This window comes from Doryrhamphus excisus, linkage group LG1, assembly GCF_037039965.1.
Source record: "Doryrhamphus excisus strain RoL-2023G ecotype Guam linkage group LG1, RoL_Dexc_Guam_v1.1, whole genome shotgun sequence".
In the NCBI taxonomy this organism is placed as follows: Eukaryota; Metazoa; Chordata; class Actinopteri; order Syngnathiformes; family Syngnathidae; genus Doryrhamphus; species Doryrhamphus excisus.
This window is the reverse complement of record NC_136357.1, coordinates 24,198,257-24,224,228: the sequence shown is the minus strand read 5'-3', so window position 1 is coordinate 24,224,228 and position 25,972 is coordinate 24,198,257. Positions and strand designations below refer to the sequence as shown.

Genomic DNA, 25,972 nt, shown 5'->3' with positions numbered 1-25,972 from the left:
AATTAGCTAAAAATGTCATCCAATACTTCTCTACAAGAGAGGAGAAATATGATCTCAGGGAAGAAGTACATTTGAAACACTTCTATGCTAGGACTACGTTATGCTAGCCATAGCATTTCAGTATGTGGAATCAAACTATGGAATGGATTGAGTAAGGACACATTATGGCATTGGATGCTCATATCACCTCCTGCTTCGGTACGTGACATAAAAATATATATATAAAAAATAAAATAAAAAAATAAATAAAATAAAATTTATAACAAACTAAATTAAATTAAATTAAATTAAACTTTTATTTTTTTAATTATATTTTGAGAATTTATTTTGCCTTCAGTGTTTATGTATGTTACATTTGTTCACTTCCTGCTTTCCTAATGTGCTATATATATCACTATATTGACACTTACTATGGTACCCATTATGGCATTGGATGCTCATATCACCTTGTACTTTGGTACGTGGTAAAAAACAATACAATAAAAAAAACTTAAACTATATTAGGAAAGCAGGAAGTGAACAAATGTAACAGTTACTGATTTGTACCAGATGGAGGGGTAGGATTTAATAAGCTTTGCTTCTTCCTACTCCTTTTGGACATGTGGAACTGTGAACTGATTAATGTGATTAATCTGATGCATGTTGAAATGAAATAAAACCATTATCATTACCTTTACAATTCATTTTGTTTGCCTAAAATCTTTGTCCTGTTTAATTCTGATTATATTTATGAACAAATTGAAGACAAAATCCCAAACTCATTCAGCGACCTGGAAAAGCAGTGAAACTATTCCTCCTGCCACAAACTAAAATGAGCCAGTGAAGGAAAATAAAGATATCATTAGTTTTTCACCGTAGATATTTTCAAAGCTCGTACGTGAAAGAGTCCATAATGTCTTTTCCAAAGCTCTTCACGTGTCCAATAACTGCGGCCCCTTTATCTGCACCCTGCAGGAAGGTTAATGACAGACATGTAAGTGGCAGCGTGACCTGTTCTGCCGCACATGGACTTTATTTGCTGCGGTTTTAGCTGCAACTTCCACGCTTTGCCCCTGGGGGCACAAATATGTCTGCGGAGCTCCAGCGATCCGACAAAGCAGCGCAGACCTAATCCAGGCCAGGTCTGGGGCTGTGTTTGGTATGCATCCCTTAGGTATGGAATAAATACAAGGCTGGTAAGCAGATCTGCTTGCCTGAACAACCGTGGGAGACCAGAGGGCTTTCCGACCTTGCGTTACACGCCTCGACGAGATGTCTCTTATCCATATGCGGAACCTTATAACGTTTTGGACGTTTCCTCAATGAGAGCCGCTTTGATCTCTGCTGGAAAGTCATGCACTTTTTTAATGACCAAGTTCAAGTGCTATTAGTTTCATTTTTATCAGTGAGTGAGGATGCTTGGCACATTTGGGAATGTAGAGCAAGAGGGAGGTGGTGTAGCCTGGAGGATGGGCAAGGAGGACCGGAAGCTTTGGGAGACGATCCTTCTGTTGGACTACACTACTGAAAAACTGGAGAACTACGAAATGGAGTAACCCGAAGTCGTTACTTTGTTCAACCTATAGCGCTCCCTTGACATGCTTTTCTTCGTTTCTTCCATTTGTGCAGATTTTTATTCCGCTTCTTTTCTTTTCATACACATAACACCTCAGTTTTAGTAATTCACTACAAAAGGTCTGACAAAGACCAAAGCAGTTTTTTTGTGAATCCATTGAATCCATTCAAGAACCTCTAAAACATGACTTTTACTGAAAGGAGGAGAGGGCGCCATTTTCGTATTTACTATGACTTCTTTCTTGAATTCAATAGTGTTTCTCGTCTTTCTCCACTCACAACTTTCTTTGGCCCCATGGTGGGTTATTTAGCAGCCGCACTCATTAAAAAAAAAGCACAGAGACAGATTGTTATGCGTAGCGCAATGTTCATTTTCTACCGCTAATCCTCACTAAGATATGCTGGAGCCTATCCCAGCTGTCTTCGGGCGATCGGCGGTGTACACCCTGGACTGGTGGCCAGCCAATCACAGGGCACATATAGACAAACAACCATTCACACTCATATTCATACCTATGGACAATTTGGAGTGGCCAATTAACCTAGCATGTTTTTGGAATGTGGGAGGAAACCGGAGTACCTAGTACATATCGGTATCAGCAGGTATCGGAAATTGAGAGTTTGAGACAATTGAGACAATATCGTTTTTTGGTAAAAAAGCCAATATTGGAAATCCCTAATCATAGTGACCCTAGGCTCCATAGGGTATGCTGGAGCCTATCCCAGCTGACTTCAGGCGAGAGGCGAGAGACCATTAAAAATCTATTCCAAAACACTAGAAAACATGTCGACATAAACAGAACATTTTTCATGGAAATAATCTCACATTTTATGTCTACAAAGCTGGTCACTTTTTAGTAATACAATAAAATAAAAGACATGAATGAGCTGGCTGACTTAAGCAGGTTTCAGTGTGTAGTGAAATAGTTGAAAATGTAACTTCAACTAGTGACGCACCCCAAATAACTCCCGCCTGCCCTTGAAGCCACCAAAGGAGCAGACTTACCCGTTTGTACTTGCCGTGTCGTTTGCGGATGAACCAATGGCCGAGTCATCACAGCTTTGTTGACGTGTGACATGACGTGATGAATGTGGTACTTTTCAGTCATGCTGTACCATGAATTCTGCAACATAGTATTTTATTTTTATTACCATTTCATCTTTGTGGTTTAACTTGGTTTTTCAAAAATATATTTATGAATAAATCATGCTGCTTTGTGGTTGAATATGGTAATGATAATGGTTTTATTTCATTTGAACATGCATCAGATTACAATTGAGTGCATCCCATAATCAGTTCCCAGTTCCACATGTCCAAAAGGAGTAGGAAGAAGCAAAGCTTATTAAATCCTACCCCTCCATCTGGTACTTTTACAATCAGTAACTGTTACATTTGTTCACTTCCTGCTTTCCTAATATAGTTTAAATAGAATAAGTAGTAAAAGTAGTAAGTAGTAAATAAAATGAAATAAAATTAAAAAATTAAAAAATTAAAAAATTAAAAAATTAAAAAATTAAAAAATTAAAAAAATAAAAAATTAAAAAATTAAAAAATTAAAAAATTAAAAAGTTAAAAAATAATAATAAATAAATAAATAAATAAATAAATAAATAAATAAATAAATAAATTTTTATTATTTTATTTATTTATTATTTATTATTTTATGTATATTTTTGTGTATATTTTATTTTTGTCACGTACCAAAGTACAAATACAACATACTATTAGTCAAAAAAAGGCATATTAAAGCATATTTAATTTGACATAACTGTTACATTTTTTCACTTCCTGCTTTCCTAATATAGTTTAAATAGAGTAAAAGTAGTAAAAAAAGTAGTAAGTAGTAAATAAAATGAAATAAAATAAAAAAATAAAAAAATAATAAATAATAAATAAATAAATAAATAAATAAATAAATAAATAAATTTTATTATTTTATTTATTTATTATTTATTATTTTATGTATATTTTTGTGTATATTTTATTTTTGTCACGTACCAAAGTACAAATACAACATACTATTAGTCAAAAAAAGGCATATTAAAGCATATTTAATTTGACATAATTAATGCCTAAATTGGGCATTTTTCAGCACAAACATGGCTGATGTAAGTACAATACAAACATAATGCATTCAGAAGATATTGTGATGATATGTAGTATTCTACACTAGTCAGTAATCAGTAATGTTTCTGTAATGTTTGGTGACACAGGCTTTTACTGTAGGTAACAGGCACAATCATCATACTTATCTCATTTACAGCCACACACAGAAGCACAAGCCTTATTTTCTCTGAGTGTGTCGACTGTATTGGATAGTAGTAGTGTAATGGTGAGTATAGGGATGTTACTGCGTGCATAGAGGGCTCTAATAATGTTAAACATGTATTCTATGGTATTCTATGCACTCTACTTTGCGGAAATTCACTTATCATGGTCGAATTTGGAACAAAGAATTATTATCCCTATAAGTCTGGATTCGTGAAAAAAAACTTGTAAGTTTTGAACGACTCGTTCATGACTCGCACATTTCTCTCTGGTACCAATTTAACAATGCGATAAACACCTCATGGCCAATTACAGATGTCAGTATGTATTTTGGTGCAGTAAAAAAGAGGTGAAAGGAAAGTAGAAGTGTGTAGTACACAAAGGTTGACTACCTAGTCGTCCTAAGAAACACTCAGACGCTGACACATTCCTGACGGCACAAGGCCTAACTTGTTATGGAGGCTGTTCGCGGGGCTGTGTTAAGGTGAATCCAGACACACACGCTGGGATGTGTGCACCGAGAGGGGCGGCGTTGATTTAGGCGTTACTGGGAGAAAGGAGGGGGCTGGGTGGGGGGGCGTCGTGATGGGGAATGGGGGGGGGCGAGTCTCCCCTGACTGCATTAGAAGAGCCTCTAGCCTTTGTGGTTCCTTTTGATCAAATCTCTGTGAAAGATGAGTGTCATGCCCTCTTCCAGCCAGCTGTGAGGGGACTGCCCTGTGACTCCAAGGGTGTGTGTGTGTGTGTGTGTGTGTGTGTGTGTGTGTGCACTGCACACCTCTCTGTGTGTGTGTGTGTGTGTGTGTGTAGTTTTCAGGCAAGGGAGGGAGCTCCAGAGGTGAGAATGCCGAGTGGGAGGATCTCATTCCAATCCCATGTGCCCAGTTTCTACACACACACACACACACACACACACATACACACACACGCGCACACACAGAACATCTTGAGTAGTTTAGTAGCCAGTCCACGGCAACATTAGAGGAGAAAGCAGAGGAGGCGTGTGTTAAGTGAGAGTAAAAGCGCAGACCGCTTTGCTTTTGTGTGGAAAAGGTGTTTACTGTGTATCAGTGTGTATGTAAATATATATATATATATATATTTATATACAGTACTATGTATATATGTATTGGGTGTTGGATGGGTAGGCTCTTTTTGCAATAGTGCGCGTGCAAGCAGGGGAGTTGGAAAGAGTTGTTTTGCGGGACAGCCAGGGAATGGCCAACGCCGTGGTACCCTTGGAAACATCTGACTGACTGACAATGGCGGAGGAGGTAAGAAGGCACCTTTCTACTCATTCCTGCTTTCTGACACAACTTTTGGGTACAAGGTAGTGTGCAGGAAGGCAGAAGTACTGCAGCATATGATACTTTACTTGTGTTGTGCCTTTTAGATAAGTCATTTTATAGTGCTTGAATTGGCCGTGCCGTGTTTGTACATCAAGTACATCACTAGTATGTGATGCACTTGTGATTGACTATATGATTTACTTGTACTACATGATACTCATTTTTTGTATTTTAAGACATGTGGCTGTATTTTGCATACTCGTGCCAGCCTAACACTGCTTATCTTCATAAAAAGTGCATGTCCTGATAAAAAGTCTTCTTAAAACGGCAATATATATGTATTTATGACAAATTGATGGTATTGTCATTATGAAATGTAAATCAGACAAGAACATCCTTATCGATTCGGTTTGGGAGCTATTTTCCTGACTTTCCATTCAAAAATGAAAACAGAAAAATACAAGAAGGCTTACCAAGTTCCCAAGATTCACATCCAGTTTTTAGTATTCTGAATATACGTATATACAAATATACTGTATATACAATACATACAGTATTTCATCTGTAAATTTGGAATATCATTCCAACATTGTTGATGTTATTCGCTACTTCCGCATTTTCAAACATGACATCCAAGCACACTCCAAATAATTCCCACATTTCTGTACTTCCAAATATTCCAATTGGAAAGGTTCAGGGTGCATTCAAGTCATTCCAACATCAAAACATTCACCTCATTCAAATATTCCGCTTAGATCGTTCCTCATCCCAAAAATTCTCGCTTTTCCCAGAAATGTGCATGTTTCCGCGCTACAAATTCCCATTGGCATGAATGTCATTTCGTCACATTTGTGAACACATTCCGGCATCAAAATATTTGGGATAACTATTTCAAGCAAATAACTCATTAACAATGAATTGTTGGATGGTTGTTTATCCGATGAATCAACAACTCTTTTGGTATTCAATTCCTCCTTTTCTTGATTTCAGCCTCTCGAATCGTTTTTAGTTTTGTAGTTATTCATAAAAGCAGACATATTATTTTAAGATATTCATGGATCACACATCAGGTTTGACTTCGGAAAACAACAATGGGCATTTTTACCACTTTTCTGATATGCTGCTGATCAAACAGCCAACTGTCTTTGCTTCATATTGATTTGGTCCGTCTTGGGCCTAACCGATTAATCCATTGATTGATTAATCCACTGAGAAAATAATTGGTAGAGGCGGCCCTATTACTCATAAAAAATGCATTGCTTTTATGTTACACTGGAATAAGGAAGAAAAAAGAATAAATTCTGGGAAATAAAATGGATAAGTCAATAGTAAAAAAGACCAAAATGATTATGATAAATGTATGAATGCATAAATAAGCAAATAGGAGTTTAAAAGAATAAACAAAATATAGCTTCTACAGCAAATAAGGACAGAGAAAAGAAGGTGATATCTACAGTGATATAGACATTTCTATGGAATGTATCGCCACTACAGTATTGTATCATGTTGTCAAAGTTCCTGACACAGTGACGCTGTCGCCAAATGTCCTCACCTGGGATACGACGGTCTGCCTTTGTGTTCTCAGGTCTGCGAGAAAACACAAAAACAGACATTAGCTGTGCGATAGTGTCAATAACGGGAAGATATTCTGCATGTGTGGGTTTTTGGACCTGTGAGAGTGGACGAACGTGGTTTTACTTGGATCCTGAACATTCATCATTCACACACCGCCTCAAATTCACATATTTAAAAACATTTTTTTTATTTTATTTTTTTTCGTCTGCTGAAAACACCATCCCATTCACAAATACATAATAACACATATTGTTCCACGGTTCTTTAATGCACCATAGTTGCATCATTCACACACCGCCACAAATTCACATATTTTTGGTCAAAAAACATATTTTTTTTGTCTGCTGAAAACAACATCCCATTCACAAATACATGTTAATACATATTGTTCCACGGTTCTTTAATGCACCATAGTTGCATCATTCACACACCGCCACAAATTCACAAATTTTTGGTAAAAAAAATTTATTTTATTTTATTTTTTCATTTGCTGAAAACAACATCCCATTCACAAATACATGTTAATACATATTGTTCCACGGTTCTTTAATGCACCATAGTTGCTGTGCTACCATAGGCTACACTGAGACTCAAATTCTACGTGTTCATAAATCATATTCCATTATCATTCATGAGTTCTTAGTTATAATTTATGTGTTTAGTAAGTGTGTGAGGCACACATGGGGATTAAACCTGGATTATGCTGCAAGTACACAATGGCAATTGAAAAGAGAAGGGGAGCTGAATCCAATGCAATAATTACAATAGTCACTTTTATTGAAAATGTTGATCCGAAATTGGAAAAAACAAAGGAGCGACTCGTAATGTAATCCCTGTTGTTGACAGTGCAGGGCGTACTCCACCCACAGAGTCAGCTGGTGTAGGCTCCATCGCCACCTTGCATGGAAAATAAAGGACGGAGTGGATGGCCATACGGTTGGCTTTAGCAGGTGTTTTAATGGTATAATATAAGAAAGTCATATGAGGAATATTCACCCCAGCCGGTCCCTTTGGATGCTAGTTAAAACTAGTTTCACATAACCCTGTCATTTGGTCAAAGAGGTGGCATTAATCAATCAATACATTTATAAATAAAATCTATTATTCTATTATCTATTCTATTATTCTAAAATCTATTAATCTATTATTAACATTATTTAAATTTGTTGTATGTTGTAGTAATCCATGCAAGTAATTCCCAAGTATTTATGAGTGTCTGCATGTTTTATATTTTATCTTACAGGTACAATGCATTTAATACAGAATTATTAGATATTTTTTGTATTGAGAGAAAAGTACATATATTATAAATGTACAAGTAAAGAATATATGAAGAAAAGTTTTATTAAATTTATTTTTGAAATATTTGTATTTATATTACAATATAAAAAACATAATTTAGTTTCCATTGTAAAAAAAATACAAATAAAATGTATAAATATGTTAAATTAATGGATTACTTTTATAATATTTGTATTTATATTACAATATATAAAACATATTTTTATTAATGTGTTTCCATTGTGGAAAATGCATAAATAAAAAGAAAAATATAAAAGCTTTTTTTTAATTAATGTATTACTTTAAAAACTTTAGTATTTATATTACAATACATAAAATAAAATAGTTTTTATTTATTATATTTTTGGAGACACCAGCAAAATGTATTACACAATTATTTAAAAAATATATAATATTACTATTTACATTTTTTAATCCAATATACTGTATATAATCTCATTTAAAAAACATGCATACCAATTTGTATATATATTAGGGCTGTAAAAGTTAAAGCACTAACATATTAACGGACATTTCCTTTCACAACAATATTTTTTGTGTGTGCGATTAACGTGCGCATGTCCTGTTTGACCCTCTGCCCACACTGTAGTTTGTTCAAACGCAGTGGTGGATTTAGCGCCACAAGTGGAAACAAATAATAAATGAGCAGAAATGGAGAAAGAAATTGGTATTTTGAACGATAAGTTTAGCTTCACAGGGCGGCAGATGGCTCGAGCGACAAGAACAGTTATTTGTATGTCATGTCGCTTTGAGTCGTCACGGAGTACTGTGAGCACTGCCGGTGTTTTTTAATTGTCATTTATACAGTGATACCCTTGCATCCCATTGTTCCAATTCATGAGTGTTTCTTAGATGCGAGCCATCTCTTGGTTGATTTTTTTTGCTTTGAACTGCAAGCTAAAATTTGGGTTATCAGCTTCTATTTACCAGCAGGCATAGCCGAGGACAGCTATTTGGGGGCTTTTGTCAACGTGAGAATGGATTAGCAGTCACCGGGAAAGAGTTTCAAAATATAAATACTGTATGCATGCCCACATGGTACCAGCATTTGGGGGCAAATATGAGGTGAAAGAAAGGGGGGCAAATACAATATACGTAGCAGTTCAGCATGGTGCGTTCATGCACCATCAAACAAAGTCGCCGCTTGCATTAAACATGCAAAAACTGGGTGATCTCTGACTGTATATTCCATCCATCCATTTTCTATGCCAGCATGCTTTGAATGAAACTTTAATACAATGGGCTTCTTTACGGTATAATGTTAGATTAAAGTTGACAACAACAAATTTATCTGCGGTTAATTATGAGTTAGCAATGTACAAAATGCAGTTAATTATGATTTAAATATATTTTAGCCCTTTTAAATGTAATGCATTGATTTATGTTAGGATATATAAAACAGTATCTTTTTTATTTACTATATTTTTCCAATTTTTAGGTAGATAAAATGCATATACTATGAAAATACTTATATAATTTATATATTTTACATCTTTCTTTCTATATACTGCACATAATGTAAATAAAGATCTAAAAAATATAGTATATATATTTCTAATAATATTAATAATACATTTTATTTGTATAGCGCTTTTCAAAATACTCAAAGACACTTTACAGAAGAATGGAGTTGAATAAAAGCAAGTAAACAGAGTAAAAGATACATTAAAATACAACGTTCATTCGTTAATACACAGTTAAAACATGAGTAAAAGCGGGGCGGGGCACAGCAGTCACTATATTATCATTTTTTATGTTGAAAAAAAAAATATATATATATGTTAACATTTATTAATCAATATACTGATATAGTCTAAATAAAAAAGTAAATTTAATTTAATTTAATTTGAAAAATAAATGAAATTTAATTTGCATATTATTAGACGTAACACAGTATATGTTATGTTCTCTATGAATTAAATTCAACTTTTTGCGTATTATATGTCCAGACTCCTGCTGTCTTGTTTCCTGTTTACCTCCATCACTTTCTGTCTCTCTCTTCTTCTTTTGTGATACATGACCCTGAGGCACAACACACACACACACACACACACACCCACTTGTATTCCATTCCACTTTGTGTAGGTGTGTGTGTTTTGAGTTCCAAGCTGGTCAGCCTCATTAGGCTCATGATGGTCCATGCGTGAAAAGGGGTTGGGCAGGGTGTGTGTACTGTAACTGCGCCTGCCTTTTACCCCTTCAGCGTCTCCTCAAGCTGTGCTCCAGCCCTTTTGGACCCAGTCTACTCCCCTAACACACACACACACACACACACACACACAGAAGACAGAAGCCCCCCTCCGTGCATGGATGCTGCCACTAAAAGGCTTGTGAGGATTTGTCAGCCAGATGTGACAAGATTGTCAAGAGGCAGGCGAGGAGAAATGTGATATTAATCACGCCGTGGCTGCAAGCCAAACGCTCACATTGGGTGGAGACATAAACTTCTTTATTTCATATTTTCAGCATTTATTTCATCCCTTAAGACGCTGAAAACTAAGTTGAGGATGTTTACTTCCAGGTATCAGTAGCGCAAAAGTGACTTTTCCACCCCATCGTTGTCCAGTAGGTGTCCTGAATGCATTTTATCCCTGCATCAGTGAGTGTTTGTGACGGGTTTGTGTTTGGTACGCTGGAGCCTATCCCAGCTGTCTTTGGGCAAGAGGCGGGGTACATGACATATAGACACTCACATTCATACCTATGGACAATTTGGAGTCACCAATTAACCTAGCATGTTTTTGGAATGTGGGAGGAAACCGGAGTACCCGGGAAAACGGGAAGAACATGCAAACGGAGAATCGAACCCAAGTCTTTCCGATGTCCTGACTGTGTGGCCTACACACTAACCACCATAAGTTTTTCCAAGTAAAGCAATTCCTCATTAAAAGGAGGCGCAATCGCATTGGAGACATCTTTATTTTGGCTGAATTATGATTGGTGTCTTTCTATTGCTATTGCTATTTTCTATTGTTGTCATAGCAATGCTGTATTTTCTCATAAGATTATTAGTCTTTCATGTAAAATTTAAACTTCTTCATAATACTGCATAGTATTTATTTGGTAAAATTAGAAAATTTTAGTATTAATGATTAATTCTGTCATGAAAGTTTTATTCACAATTATTATGAATATTATCAAGAGCAACTTTTTCTTTCAGTGTGAAGACTTTCTTCTTGTAAAATTGTAAGAATTTCATGTAAGATTCTTTTTTTTTCATAATATTCGGACTTCTTCTCATACAATTTCAGTGATTTGTCATAGAAATGATGACTTTTTCTCACGGTACACAATTTTTTTACGTAAAACTGCGACTTTCATCTTGTAAAAATTTGAATTCATATTTGTATTTCCTTGTAAAGAAATTTTGGTCATATTCTAGTCTTTGTTCTTGTCATAAATAGCAATATTTTCTCATAAAGTCCTCTTTTATGTAAAATCCCAACCCTGATCAGAATACTGCACAATATTATAATATAATATAATAATTATAATATTCTGGTAAAGGGGAAAGTGGAGCTGAGAATTTTCGAGCCAATCGATCCAATACGAAGTAAATACATTACAAAATGTCCTTATTTATGACGGTTGATGTGTGTGTTGTGTGATAAGTGAACTTCCACAAAGTAGGATTCCTCATTTATGAAGTGAAGATTTTTGCAGTTAGAGCTTAGAAAACCTGTTTACGACCTTCTAAATACGGTTTAGAGCCCTCTAGACATGTAATAACACCCCTATAGTCACTTTTACGGTCCTTAACACTTGCACATTATCCAAGACAAAAACCATGAACATGGGAGGTGACTTACTGGAGCTAAAAGACATCCAGTGTGTGAATGGACCTTGTGGCTCCGCCCCAGAATCTCCAATCCTGGGGCTGCACATCGGACAGGCTCATCACTCAATAATACTCAATAATAGCATAATAAGAACGGCATTCTTAAATTTGGACTTTTTCTGTTAAAACTGCAACTTTTTGCTCGTACAATTTTTCCTGACTTTTTGAAGAACTTTTGCTTCTTGTGAAGCTGAGACTTCCATCTTGTAAACAGGAACTTGTCATTTACTTTTAAATATTATTTTGATGTAATTTTATTTTGTAAAACGCTTTTGTGCTCTTTTGTCCCATTTTTACTGCTTTAATTTTATTTAATGTGCCGCGGGCAAATGATAGGAACAGCCCCCTGGCCGCAGTTTGGACACCCCTGTGTTGTATGCAGATTTCTTAGCAAAACTTTGGTTGATGCTAGCGTTGCTATTTCGGAATAAGTCTCAGGTGGAGCCATTTGTGGTGTTTTGTAATATTTGTATGGTTTTCCTGTGTGTTGTTGTACGTCATTGAAAGGCTTAGTTTGTGGAGACTGGACCGATACACACCACTACAGGATTCAAACATAATGTAAGGCTGGGTAAACACTATGTTGACCCAGCAGGGGAGCCAGAAATATTTCATTGGGGTGGCCAAGGCAAAACCATTACTCACATAGGGGTGGCAATTAGTTAATACCTCAATTGGTATCAACTAGATGGCCGGAGAGTGCCCAGGAGGTGGTCACCCCGTACCTTCTCTACTGCTTTTGGGGCATCTATTAGAGCTATTAATAGCCGAGCAGTGCACCGATGGCATGTTTTCAATGCATAGTGTCGGGATTCTGCTCACCATCATGGCGACCAAACCCACACATGGCACAATACGGAAGTGTATGCTAATCGGCGATACTGTTTTAACTCAAGACGTCCACAGAGAACTTCCAATATTAACAGATATTGGCTGCTTCTTCACACGGAAAGTTGTGTGTGGCAGTGAAACGGAACTGATGTTCAGAGCCGTGTTTTTTAAAATTGTACCACATGCCCCCCCCCTCCCCGTAGCTCCACCACGGGTTTGCTGATCTTAATTGACAAAACAATGATGACAAAACAGTGGTGAAAGACAAGATCCGGTGTCAGGAAGCCATGGAGTTTTGTTTGCATGCCGTTAGTGAAGACTTGGACTGTGTGTGAGTAAGGGTCTCCAAATAGAACACCCTTGGAACGCCTGATCCTAACTTCAGAAAAACATGTGTAAAATACTCCATTTTGTCTGGAACCAATTCATCACGATAAACAACGGATGAGGTTGCACGGCGGTCGAGTGGTTAGCACGCAGACCTCACAGCTAGGAGTTTGCATGTTTGCTTGTTCCCGATTTTCTCCGGGTACTCCGGTTTCCTCCCACATTCCAAAAACATGCTAGGTTAATTGGCCACTCCAAATTGTCCATAGGTATGAATGTGAGTGTGAATGGTTGTTTGTCTATATGTGCCCTGTGATTGGCTGGCCACCAGTCCAGGGTGTACCCCGCTTCTCGCCCGAAGACAGCTGGGATAGGCTCCAGCAACCCCTGCGACCCTTGTGAGGAAAAGCGGTAGAAAATGAATGAATGAATGAATGTGGAGAATAAATATATGACATCAAATATGAACAACAATGTACAGCGTAAACAGTAATTTGTACAAAAATTTTGAATAAATAATAATAATTTAAAGCTTTGCATGTGCGTGTGGGCAGGTAGAGGGGCTTATTAAGTCATAAGTCATAGGTTCAGGTTATACCCCGCCTCCCGAAGACAGCTGGGATAGGCCCCAGCACACCCGCGACCCTCGTGAGGAAAAGCGGTAGAAAATGAATAAACAATGGATAACTGTAGTTAGACATATTCTGACTGTTGGGGAGAAAATATCAGTTTGTTATTACTTTGGGTATGATTATTTTAGGCACCAAAAAAAGTTATGGGGTTATTAATCGTGTTGCTATCAGCGTATACACCATACTTGGTGAAATATCTGGGGGACATGTTCCCTTTTGATAGCCTCTTTGTTGTAGGTACGCAAGATATCAAGGCCAAGCAGTGCAGAGCCCAGCGAGCCCCCAAATAAGTGGTGTGAAAGACCCCTACCCATTCAGCCAACAGCGCAGGCAGAGCGAGGTCCACCAGTGAAGCTCAGCATGCTGCTGGTGTCTTCTGATGCCCCGCCGCTCATACATTATAGATGTAGAGCGAGAGTGTGAGCTCTTCAACATGACGCTCTAACAACACCGCCTTTGATCATAAATCTGATGATGCTTTTCCTTCGCTTTCTTGACTGTAAATGTTTTTTTTTTTATCATTTGAGTGCGCGAGGGCAAGCGCAAGCAAGCACAGACATTTGTATTGTATCAGTGCGCTGGAGCACTCTACAGGGTCCCTGCCAAGTCAGCAGCCAACCACAAAACATGTGTCATTACTGCAATTCAGCCTTCACTTTGACTCTTTCTGTGTGTCCAAGCCTGGTCTTCATGAAAAGATCCATTAGCAGACCAGCTAAACACTCCAATGCTCTCAGCTCCGCTTACCGTGCGCCATGTGTGTGTGTCTGGTATTGATTGATTTTGATGCATTTGCTGGCCCAGGTATGTCCAAGACCTCTCGTTACATTAAACCCAAGAACTGAAACACACTTGGGCCTGAAAAGGAGCACAAATGACACACAAAAAGAGGCTTTTTTTTCTTTTAAGCTTTTGTACAAAGGCCAAGAAAGCGACAGCCCAGTTAGGTTTTTGAACAAACAAGTTGATTTGGCAAAATATAAAAATATATGGCCGTACAAAAACAAAATGTTGCAAACAAAAAGCTTTTCGGAATGTACCTGAGGATGACACCTAAAAAACAATACACAAAAGTAGCTACCAAAACCTTATCCATACGAAAAACTACAGTACAATCAAAACGGAAACGAGCACAAAGGGACCACAAATAGTGGCATTATAACGCTGTTACTTTTTTAGTACTTATTTCTTTATTATTTCATTCATTCATTCATTTTCTACCGCTTTTTCCTCACGAGGGTCACGGGGTGCTGGAGCCTATCCCAGCTGTCTTCAGGCGAGAGGCGGGGTACACCCTGGACTGGTGGCCAGCCAATCACAGGGCACATATAGACAAACAACCATTCACACTCACATTCATACCTATGGACAATTTGGAGTCACCAATTAACTTAGCATGTTTTTGGAATGTGGGAGGAAACAGGAGAAAACCCACGCATAAACAGGGAGAACATGCAAACTCCACACAGAGATGGCCGAGGGTGGAATTGAACCCTGGTCTCCTAGCTGTGAGGTCTGTGTGCTAACCACTCATCCGCCGTACAGCCCTCTTTATGCCTATTTCAAAGATGTGAAATGCGGTGTGTTATTATACACTGATAACTATTTTAGGTGATTAAAAAAAAGTAGAATGTTGCATCTTGAGGAGGTTTTCAGCTGCTGCGTTTGACGCCCCTGCACAACATTGAAAGCCATCACAACCGTTAATGTTACATTTTTCCGCATCAGAGAATAAAACTTTCTTCCACCTTTCAATGTCCCATGTTTGGTGCTTTTGTGCAAACTCCAAACAGTCAATTACGTACGTGGCATTGTAGGAGACAAGGACTTTTGTCTTAAAAGCCTCCTCTTGTAGATGCAGTCTGATTGGTTGTTGGACTGCACTTGGCATCAGTGACAAACTTCATCTTGAAGGACAGCTAAACTGCCATCAAGAGACAATAACAAGTTGAACACCTGACAGAAAATTACATTGAATCTGTTTTTTTTTTTTTTACAAGATTTTGGTCTGAAACTTGTGATGAACAGCCTATTTTACTTTAATGCTCCTTAACATTAAGAAGGTATATAACTGGGAATCGGTTTTCATTCATCTCCAAGTCATGTCAATGCAACTATAAGGAGCCGGGGATGGTGTGTGGAGTTCAAAGTGTGCTTTTCAGGATGCAAGTGCACACACTACATCGGTGTGAAATGCAAGAACATATTGTACATGTGAAGTATACTTTATGAATCTCACCAAAGTGTTTGTCCAATCTGGATTTATATATTTACCTCTTTTTTTCTAGGCTATCTGTTGCACTTTGGTGAATTGCAACTGCGACAACTTTAAGCCTGGGAAGTTGAAGCGACGGCAGTGTGAAAACTGCAAGCATGGCTGGGTGGCTCACGGTGAGTGTTCACTCAATCTAATGCCGACATATCCTGCTCTTACGTGAACTGCATTGTGGAAGTAGGAGTCGTTAATTCACACTTTAATCACACAAAGATTTTTGGGTATTTTTATGATTTCATATAATTTTGCAATGCACTGTACGGTGACTGAAATGTATGTCTATATGTCCTAGCTCTCAGTAAACTGAAGGTGCATCAAATGTACCAGAGCAGCCAGGTGGAGATCGTGCATTCCAATGTGGTGTTTGACATCTGCAGCTTGATGCTGTACGGTACCCAAGCAATTCCCATCCGCCTCAAGATCCTTCTGGACCGCCTTTTCTCTGTCCTCAAACAGGAAGAGGTAATCCAAATCCTCAATGCACTGGACTGGACACTGCAGGACTACATACGAGGATACGTACTTCAGGTAAAAGTCCTACGAAACTTTTGTCACTTCAGTGGCAGAACATGTTTGTTTGTTTGTATGTATGTATGTAAAAAAATTATATAACTTTATTACTATAACTTTTATTATTATCAACAGAATGGTGATCTAAAATGACTATACAATCCAATACTCAGGATCATTATCAGTTTGATACTGGCCAAATACACTGGATCAGATATTGGATAACATATATAAAATGCTTCCAAAAGTCTAAAGAATTGTGTAAATGCTGAATTTAACATTGCGCTGTCTCCAGTCTCATTGCCATTCCACATCGTGTTTACACGCCATTTTTCTAGCTAGCTAGCTAGCTAGCTATTTTTCCACCTAGCCTCTGGTCTTCAAACTGACTGCAAATGTGAGTATTTTTTTATTACACACAATGACAATTTGCTTTTAAATCAAACAAGCAATGCGGCTAGTCCGGAGCTCTTTTTAGTCCCACGGGGAAGTTACAAGCAGCTATCACGTTAGCAAGTTACGCTTAACAACCTCGCTCCCTTTTATCATTTTAATAATCACGTCTTGTCTTCAAAACACTAGTTGTCTAAGTTTCCCATATATTTGTATACTCTATTCTCCAAAACATGCATCAAAACTAATTCAGGTTTGTGTCAAATAGTATAATGTTAATTTCACACAATTAAAGACAAATTAACCAAAAGTGCCAATAAGGTGTCCCTATTTATCGGGAGTTGGCAGCCCAAAAAGTGATATGACAAATAAAATCTAATTTTGTTAAAATTGAAATAAAAGATAATGAGTCATTTCAATTTAAAGTACTTTAAAATGTATATACCGTATTTTCCTTATAGTCTATAAGTCGCACTTTTTTCATAGGTTGGCTGTTCCTGCGACTTATACTCCAGAGCGACTTATAAATGAAAAAAGTGTTTATGTTACATAAACACTGGACACCTTTTCTGTTCATGTTTATTTTTTGTGTAGCTGAATAAGCATTGTGTTAGCATATCTTACACCTATTCAGCCTGTTCTCTATTCTTTTATTGGTAGAACTTGCCTTCCAAGAGGACATAATGTCTGTTTTGGTCAAGTAGTTTGTCAAATAAATTACCCGCAAAAAATGTGACTTATACTCCAGTGTGACTTATGTATGTTTTTTTCTACCTAATTATGCATTTTTGGCCTTGTGCGACTTATACTCCGGAGCAAATTATAGTCCAGAAAATACGGTATCTGTAATTGACAATAAAAAAAAGCTTACTAAAAATAGAAGGGTAAAATTTTTTTAAATGTTCTAAAAATGGGCAGTAATTTATAATTATGTGATAATCCAGGTATAAGCATACATGTACCACAGTTCCGAAAACAAGCCCACAATTTTTAAGTTGTTGTCTTTATGCTTCAGTTTTGTTTTTGTTTTTCGGCAAGCGACCAGATTTCACACTTGCCCTTGAACGCACCATAATTGGGAATGCATGACTTGAGGTCAACATGACTCATACTCGGTTGCATAAGCAGAAGACGCCAGACACTTACACAGATCAAAGATATTTTGTTGGGAGGTCATCTGGTAATTCACCCACAGCCTTCAATTCTTCTGTATGAACAGTAAAAGCTGTTTAAAACAACACAAGAAGGACAAAGCATGGTTATGAGCTTTCGTACTGAGCAATAACTTTCAATTCCGCATCCCTTGATTTCTGTGGTCTTACTGCTGTGCAGGGTAGATTTGTAAATGTCTCCTCCACCAAACATCCTCTTAAGTTGCGGCCAACCTGGCGCGGAGTCTTCTTGGGCAGACAGCGTCAGCCCGAGCTCTCATGTCAATTACAACATCATCAAGTATTCAAGTTCGGCTGCATTTAATTCATGTTAGCTCATCTAATGGCGGGGGTAGAGTCAGAATCCTCAACAGGCACTCAATGAATGCTCTGTGATGAAATATTAATTATGGTTACAGCACCAAGCTGCTCCTCACTTTCAAAGACGGATAAATCGACATGTGATCACTACTGGGCCGAGGGAGAGGCATTGATCCGACCGGGCTTGCTTGTTCGATATGAACAAGCAAATATATTTGTGTGATATATTTGAGTGCATACACTGTATGTGTGTAATTTCATTTTCATGCCATCATTGCGTTGTATTTATGTGTAAGCTTGTGCAGGTGTAATGGTACAATTACATTATCATTACAATTACATACCTACCTTAAACTACTTAGCTTTTGCATCACTAGCTGTCTTTATTTTTGAAACTCTATCAGGTAATTCACCAATTAATCCAGTTTTCCAAACATTATACCAGCATTTGCCACATACTGAAAAATCTAAAGATGTGACATGTGATCACGGCCGTGAGAGCGGCACAGTATTTCAATGATTGGTCGTAGTTCTGAAGGATAGGAGATGCCAGGAAATTAGAACAGCTGAAGAGTCTTATGAATAGCCACGTATACATGGACCCAAATATTCCAATTCCATTCGGGTTATTTGCTCAAACGGAAAAAATCTAAAAAAAAATCTAACCTAAATCTAACAAAAGTGCCAATCTGTATGAATATATAATGGGATTCCCAGGGGTGGAATATTCCTTTCCCCAATCCGATTGAGGTATCTTGTACCTGCTCAAACGGAAAGTTGTCAGACTGCGTTCTTCTTCGTGGTGTTTTTCTTCTTCTGTTGTTTATTGGCGGTTGGCAAGCAGCTTTGGTGTGCATTAGCGCCATCTGTGGAACAGAATCTAAACCCTTCTATACGCCATTCACAAGTCCAGTTTTATTCAAAAAGAAAATACATATCTATATAAAACATGTGCCGAGCTTAATTATCAAATATCGTTTCCTGTATCCGGGTGCGTTCTTTCAGCGAATGCTGAGATATGACGTAACACGCAGCTCCAGACGTTCTTCCATTTAAAAAAATGGAGGCGAGCAATCGGCACTGGACTGCTGCGGAAAGTTTGTTTTTGATTCAAACTAAATTTCAAGACTCGACGAAGGAAAAACTGGCAATACGGAGTTATTCCAACAAGTGAAAGAAAAACTGGAGGAAGTCGGTATCACGTGATGTTGGTGTTTACACTTTACTGGGCATGCCCCATTGACTATTCTGGTTGATTATAGCGGCGCATGTAGACACACAATTGGAATATTCCTTTCCATGTATACCATTGCTTTCGGAAAGGTCATTCAGAAAGAGAAATCTCCACATGTAAACGTGGCTAATGTATGAGTGATCCAAAAGACAACACTAATGTTGAAACATGTGTCTTTCTCTTTCTTACTCCATTCCACCCCTCTACCCGTCCCACTTCCTCTACCTTGTTGTGTTTGTCCCAGGATGTAGCAGGGAAAGTGTTGGATCGTTGGGCTATGATGACATTTGAGGAGGAGATTGCAACCTTGCAACAGTTCCTGCGCTTTGGCGAAACCAAGTCCATTGTGGAGCTCATGGCCCTGCAAGACAAGGAGGGACAATCGGTATTAGTGCCCAGCACTCGCACCAGCTCAGATATCCGGACTTTCATTGAGCGTAACACCCCATGCACTGCCGCCAACATGTCTACAAACAAAGCAGAGAGGCAGAGCAGCAACAACATGCACCACTTTGAAAACTTCATTAACAGCATGGCCTTCATGCTGCCGTTCCAGCTTTTAGGTTCTGTTCCAGCGCCGTTCCTGGGCTCCCCGACAGGTTCACACCAGCAGCTTCACCAACAACTCCGCCAGTCTTTCCACGGTTCGGTGGAGCCCCAGAGCGAAATACAAGATGATCAAAAGCCGGACAGTGCATTAAGGGAGAACCACCTTCATGTTCCACTTCCTGCGGAAAGCAGCCATGTATGTTCCAGCTCTGTTATGTTCACTGCTGATCTGGACCAAAGTGGAGACAAGCCACTGGACGGTCTTTCCTCGACAACAAAGATTGAAGCTGAAGATTTCTCTACCAGTGACAACTACTCTGATGGGCCCCCCACACCATGCACACCCTCCATGAGCTCTGATGGGACCCAAATGTCCCCTGAGGGTAAGCTGCGCAATGGGAACAGTGGAGGGGGGAACTTTGTAGGAAATGGGGGTGTGGGATCTCTAAAGAAGGGCCGTGTATTTTGTAATGCCTGTGAGAAGACGTTCTATGACAAAGGCACACTGAAAATACATTACAACGCAGTGCACCTCAAGATTAAGCACAAGTGTACAATTGAAGGATGCAACATGGTGTTCAGCTCGCTGCGCAGTCGCAACCGCCACAGTGCAAATCCTAATCCACGGCTTCACATGCCCATGAATCGCAACAACAGGGACAAAGATTTGCGCGGCACCTTGTCTGCCGATGAGGGCTCTCCGAGAGAGAAAAGGCCGGAATATGGCTCATCCATCCCAATCTGTTCCCCTGAAAGTCACAAGTCAGTTCCCAGTTACATGGTAAGTCAAGTGGACACATGTCCTAAGATTCACACCAGCTCGTTCCCCAGCATCGGCCAGAGTGGAATACTCTTCCCCAATTTAAAGACAGTCCAGCCAGTCCTGCCTTTCTACCGCAGCCTTGTTACACCAGCAGAACTGGCCAATACTCCTGGGACACTTCCGTCACTCCCTCTTCTGTCATCCTCCGTGTCTGTGAAACCTACCACCGTTCCTGACATCTGCAACGCCGACCCCATACCAAAGAAAAAGTCTCGAAAATCAAGCATGCCAATAAAGATCGAGAAGGAGATGCTGGAACCAGACGAGCAGATGGATATGTGTAGCAACACAGAGGACGACCGAGACAAGGAAGAATGTGTTGATCACCAAGCAGGACAAACACACTTTGATGAACACAAAGAGAACAGAGAGTATTTGGGGGAGGATGGAGAAAGGCAATGTAGAAGGCCTTTGTTCACCCAGAACTTTGAGATGACAAGAGAAGAGCTCAAGGAGGACACAAGAGAAGGGAAAGTTGATGCAGAGACCAACATCAGCCGATCACCCCCTTTCAAAAACAGGTTGGTCAAGACCCTCCGAGGGAACCCTTTGGCCAACCAGGAACTCATTTCTAATGAGGAAAGTAATGGGAGAGAGTGTAAAACCCCCTTGCATGAAGATGACCACCTTCCAGAGCTCAAGTGGAGTGAGCACAGCCTGACAAACGGGAGTGCTCTTCAAGTCCATGAGAAGGAGCGATCTGAGGTCTCTGCAGATGACCATGCTGATTCAGGCTCATCGGAGGTGGAGCAAAATGCTGACCAGTTTCATCACTGTGACGTTTGCTCGATGACTTTGGAGAACCCCCACAGTGTCAAGATGCATTACCAAAACGTGCACCTCAAGGAGATGCACGTGTGCACAGTGGATGGTTGCACTGCGGCTTTTACCTCACGCAGGAGTAGAGACAGGTGAGATGAAAGAAGTATTGTTGGTATTGCTTCCAAGCCATATATGTATGTATCTCTCGGAATCATTTACATGATGGACCAAACATGGTCTGAACCATTCATTTTAAAAAGCTACTCCAATTTGATTGGTTTCAGGCTTGTATTTTTGTCAGAGGAACCAAATAATCGGCCCTCGATTTGACCGTGTATTTGATACATACAGTATGTTTACTTACAGTGAGAACCCATTATTCATTCACTCTATTATCTCACATTGCACACTACATCGTCTGATTTTGGGTGGCCACTGACCCCACTTGCCTCATTCAGGACTAGAGTCCACTTGCAAAACATCCCGGCAGCCTGTTGGCACTGTTCTGGGTTTGGTGGACTGCATTCACACTTGTCAATTTTGGTTACCTCAGCAAATATGAGCTGGAAACCTCATATTACAAATATACAACATAAGGTGGCCAGAAATATTTCAATATTGAACAAAGCAAAATTTGTTCTCAATCAGAAATCACTCCACACTCTTTATTGCTCTCTGGTTCTACCATATCTTACTTATTGTGTGGAAATATGGGCTAATAACTATAAAAGCTATCTTCACTAGCTAAATGTACTGCAAAAAAGGTCAGTAAGGATAATTCATAATGCCGCCTACAGAGAACATACTAACTCCTTATTTCTAAAATCACAAATACTTCAACTTGCTGATATAGTTCATCTTGAAACAGCTAAAATAATGCATAAGGCTAAAAATAACCAATTAGCTAAAAATGTCATCCAATACTTCTCTACGGGGGGGGGGGGGGTGAAATATTATTTGAGGGAAGAAGTACATTTGAAACACTTCTATGCTAGGACTACGTTATGCTAGCCATAGCATTTCAGTATGTGGAATCAAACTATGGAATGGATTGAGTAAGGAAGTCAAACAATGCACAACAATGAGCCAATTCAAGAAACAATACAAGAAAAAATTAGCAAGCTAGTGAGACACATCAGGGTGGTATGAAGGGAATTGATTGACAGTGGTTTACAGCCAATCAGGACGCAGAAGACAATGAGTGGTGCAGATGCTGCAATTCGTCTTAAAGGGCCAGGCACGGCCTGTAACAGCGTTCATACACTCAAAAAAATCAAGAATACTAAACAACAACAAAATTCAGCAAAACAGTAAATTTGCAAAAGGTGAACCACAACACGAGAGAACCCTGTAGTCATAAAATATTCATATTTAAGCAAAGTGGACATATATTTTGCCTGATTGAAGCATTTTAAAGCTTACTAATGGTTAAGTGAAGTAAAATACAAATATAAGGCATTCAGAACGCATTACAAGATGTGATGATATGTATTATCATTATTATGTATTATTGTTATTGTATTGTAATAGCGCAGGAAGTACTGTACAGAAACAGGAAGTTCAAAAATGGAACAACATGTATATTATGTCTTATATTCTCTTATTACAGCGTTACTATGCTACTATGTTGGGTTATAGGAGTATAACGATGACTATAGGAGGTGTCATTTCATTTCTAAATCATTAGAATCATTGTAAATGTTCACGGTTGATTGGTTCCAGACCTGACCATGATAAGCGAATTTCGGCAAATATTCGGCAATATTTTTGCAGTTAGAGCATAGAACTGCATGACAGTTCATTACATGTATTAACAATGTTGTTCTCTGCAGACATAGTGCCAATTTGACCCTTCACCACAAGCTGATGACCAAAGACCCCGTCTATACCGGCAACAACCTCTACTCAGCATCATCCCACCGCAAAGAAAGCGACTCCGTTGGGACGATGGACTACTGCCAGGACCAGTGTGACAGGGATCTCACCTCTGTGATTTGCAGAGGGAAAAACCGCATGGGCTTGGTCTACCCCATGAGCAAAATGCCCACAGCACCAGAAACACCTCCCAAAGGAGACACACAGGGATTACGAGGGGGTGGCGACGGAACAGTGCTGGACTTGAGTACCTCCTCCTCTGTTCCGCCTCATTGCAGCAGCAGCGCTCCGTCCTACTGGGACTCGGATGAAGTTGTTAGTGAGGACGGAGAGGGGGTCGGAGGGGATATTGAGGCACTCCCTATGGAGGACAGTGAAGAGAGCTGTGATGGGAGCCATGTGGGGAGGCCTGGGGGGGAACAGTCACTGCATGGGGGAGAGAAGAGCTCAGTTTTTGGTGGGGAAGTACAGATCGGGCTCCAAGGAGTGGGGAGCGGGTCTCCAATAACCTGCCACATGTGCCAAAAGGTCTACAGCAACAAGGGAACATTCAGGGCCCATTACAAGACAGTCCATCTCAGGTTGCTTCACAAGTGTAAAGTCCCCGGGTGCGACACAACATTTTCTTCCGTGCGAAGCAGAAACAGGCATAGTCAGAACCCCAACCTCCATAGGAACCTGGTTGTTAGCGCGGGGGCCAAAGTGGAGCAGGAAGACATGGTGGCAGATTTCATGTAGTCCGGTTTTAGAGCACCTAAATTAGCACTTTTTCAATTCCATATTAGTCACATAAGTCAAGAGTTTGAGGGAAGAAGTCTGATAGTACAATCATCCATGTATAACGAAGGTGACAGTGAATTCAATGTAAGTATAGGACTAAACTCCTATATTGTACTGTATTGTATTTGCTTTGCCTTATGGGCCATGTATTTCAATTCACAATGTCCGTTGGTAGTCCCAAGTAAGAAGATGGGAAACTTTTGTTGTTGTCTTTGTTTTACTGTTCAATAATGTAACAATCAAGAACAATTTGTGACGAAACTTGAACTTGTGTCATGTGCTTCATTTTGTCGAATCAACTGTTGGTCAAAGATGTGTACTATTGTGAGCTTGACCAGTAACTTCTTGGAAGTGCTCTGTGATCTATGTTGTTGTTCTCTGTGTTTCCTTCTCAGATTGCTGCATTCTGCAAATGTTGACCAAGACGTTCAGTCCACAGATGGTGTATAAAGGTGTATAAAATCCACAGAGGGGTGCATAAAGACCTCCTAATGTCAGCAGTGTTGCCAGCTCTGCAACTTTGTCAGCAGGCATGGCAACACTGCAAGTATTGATATCAATCCCATACCAAACAAATAGCAGTAGAGTAGACCCTCGCTGCAAATAGGTAATAAATGCAAGTAATTGATACACGCCTAAACTTAGTTATGCTGCTCAAAACCTCTCTGTTGATGTCATCTCTGATTTTGGATCAACAGTTGCAATAAAGGTGACCATTGTAATTATTAGACTAGATTCTGATGCACACAGGGGTGTCCAAACCGCAGCCCAAGGGCTCATTTATTATTGGCCCACATTCTTAAAACTTAAATTTAACAAGGAAACAAAAAAGATGGTAAATTTAGTAATTTTACAAGAATCAAGTCAAAATATTAAGAGGAAAATGTTGGAATGGAAAAAGGAAAGGTCATAATGTAATAAGAATAACATCATATAATGACAAAAAATAATGTAATTTTTTAAGCATAAAGCCGTAGTATTAAAATAAAGCAAAATAATGCTATAATCTGTGGAAAATATGTTGTGGGAAAAGTGAAAATGTTATGACAATAAAGCCAAAATATTGTGTCATAATTATGAGGAAGAAATAGTAGAAATTGATAAAAAGGAGAGGAAAAATGGCATTTTAGTAGCATAAACTTTAATTATTAAAGAAAAGTTACAATGTTATGAAAAAAAAACAACAAAGTAATCAATGTAATTTTGGGAAAAATATGCTGTGGAAAAAATTCTAATGTGACAAGAATAGATTATAAAAAAAAGTTATATTCCAATGAGGAAAAAAATGTAATATTAGGAGGGAAAATAATGTCATTTTAGTAGCTTAGAGTTGGAATATGAAGATGTTTTTTTAAAACACAAAAAGTCGTAATATTATGACAAACAAACAAAACAGTTATTTTAAGGGAATAAAGTCATTTTATTACAAAAGATATTATATTACAAAAGAAAAAATTCCAAATATTAGTTGTGCAATATTTTTTTTTTCAAAAGAACAGCAGCAAAAATGATAGTTGATATTAATAATACGCCTTTTCACCTATATCACAATGCCAAGATGCAACTCCTTACCATACCTACATAATGTACGTTGCTTTTCAAAATATCACAGTGGTCCTTATCCTTTCATTTTTCAGTATGTGGCCCTTGCTGAAAACGTTTGAACACTCCTGTGTTATTTC

General features: G+C 38.7%; 2 protein-coding genes and 1 long non-coding RNA gene across 5 annotated transcripts in view; 1 reads left to right on the top strand and 2 right to left on the bottom strand.

Moving 5' to 3' along the window:
• LOC131132593 (uncharacterized) overlaps positions 1 to 19,963 on the bottom strand; it is a 28,057-nt gene extending 8,094 nt beyond the window's left edge. Inside the window, exons 1-4 of the long non-coding RNA XR_013627853.1 lie at positions 19,727 to 19,963; positions 17,942 to 18,020; positions 16,217 to 16,395; positions 6,665 to 6,699 (exon numbers count right to left, since the gene is read on the bottom strand). This is a non-coding gene — a long non-coding RNA (uncharacterized LOC131132593). The remainder of the gene's footprint in view (positions 1 to 6,664; positions 6,700 to 16,216; positions 16,396 to 17,941; positions 18,021 to 19,726) is intronic.
• On the top strand, positions 4,748 to 24,557 carry bnc1 (basonuclin zinc finger protein 1). Of its 3 annotated transcripts, none has more exons than XM_058078365.2 (5): positions 4,748 to 5,097; positions 15,906 to 16,008; positions 16,185 to 16,420; positions 19,746 to 21,784; positions 23,468 to 24,557. In XM_058078365.2, exons 1-5 carry the CDS (start codon positions 5,086 to 5,088, stop codon positions 24,246 to 24,248), a joined length of 3,171 nt encoding a protein of 1,056 aa, XP_057934348.2. In that variant the 5' UTR covers positions 4,748 to 5,085; the 3' UTR covers positions 24,249 to 24,557. The 3 variants fall into 3 exon arrangements, with proteins under 3 accessions (XP_057934348.2, XP_078648575.1, XP_057934349.2); XM_078792449.1 differs by having other exon boundaries at positions 4,749 to 5,097; positions 16,349 to 16,420; XM_058078366.2 differs by lacking the exon at positions 4,748 to 5,097 and having other exon boundaries at positions 15,990 to 16,008; positions 16,185 to 16,278; positions 16,349 to 16,420.
• Positions 21,009 to 25,972, bottom strand: part of LOC131132447 (hatching enzyme 1.2-like) — a 147,688-nt gene continuing 142,724 nt past the window's right edge. Inside the window, exon 9 of the mRNA XM_078792453.1 lies at positions 21,009 to 21,018. Coding sequence (XP_078648579.1) covers positions 21,017 to 21,018 — 2 coding nt within the window. The 3' untranslated portion in view covers positions 21,009 to 21,016. The remainder of the gene's footprint in view (positions 21,019 to 25,972) is intronic.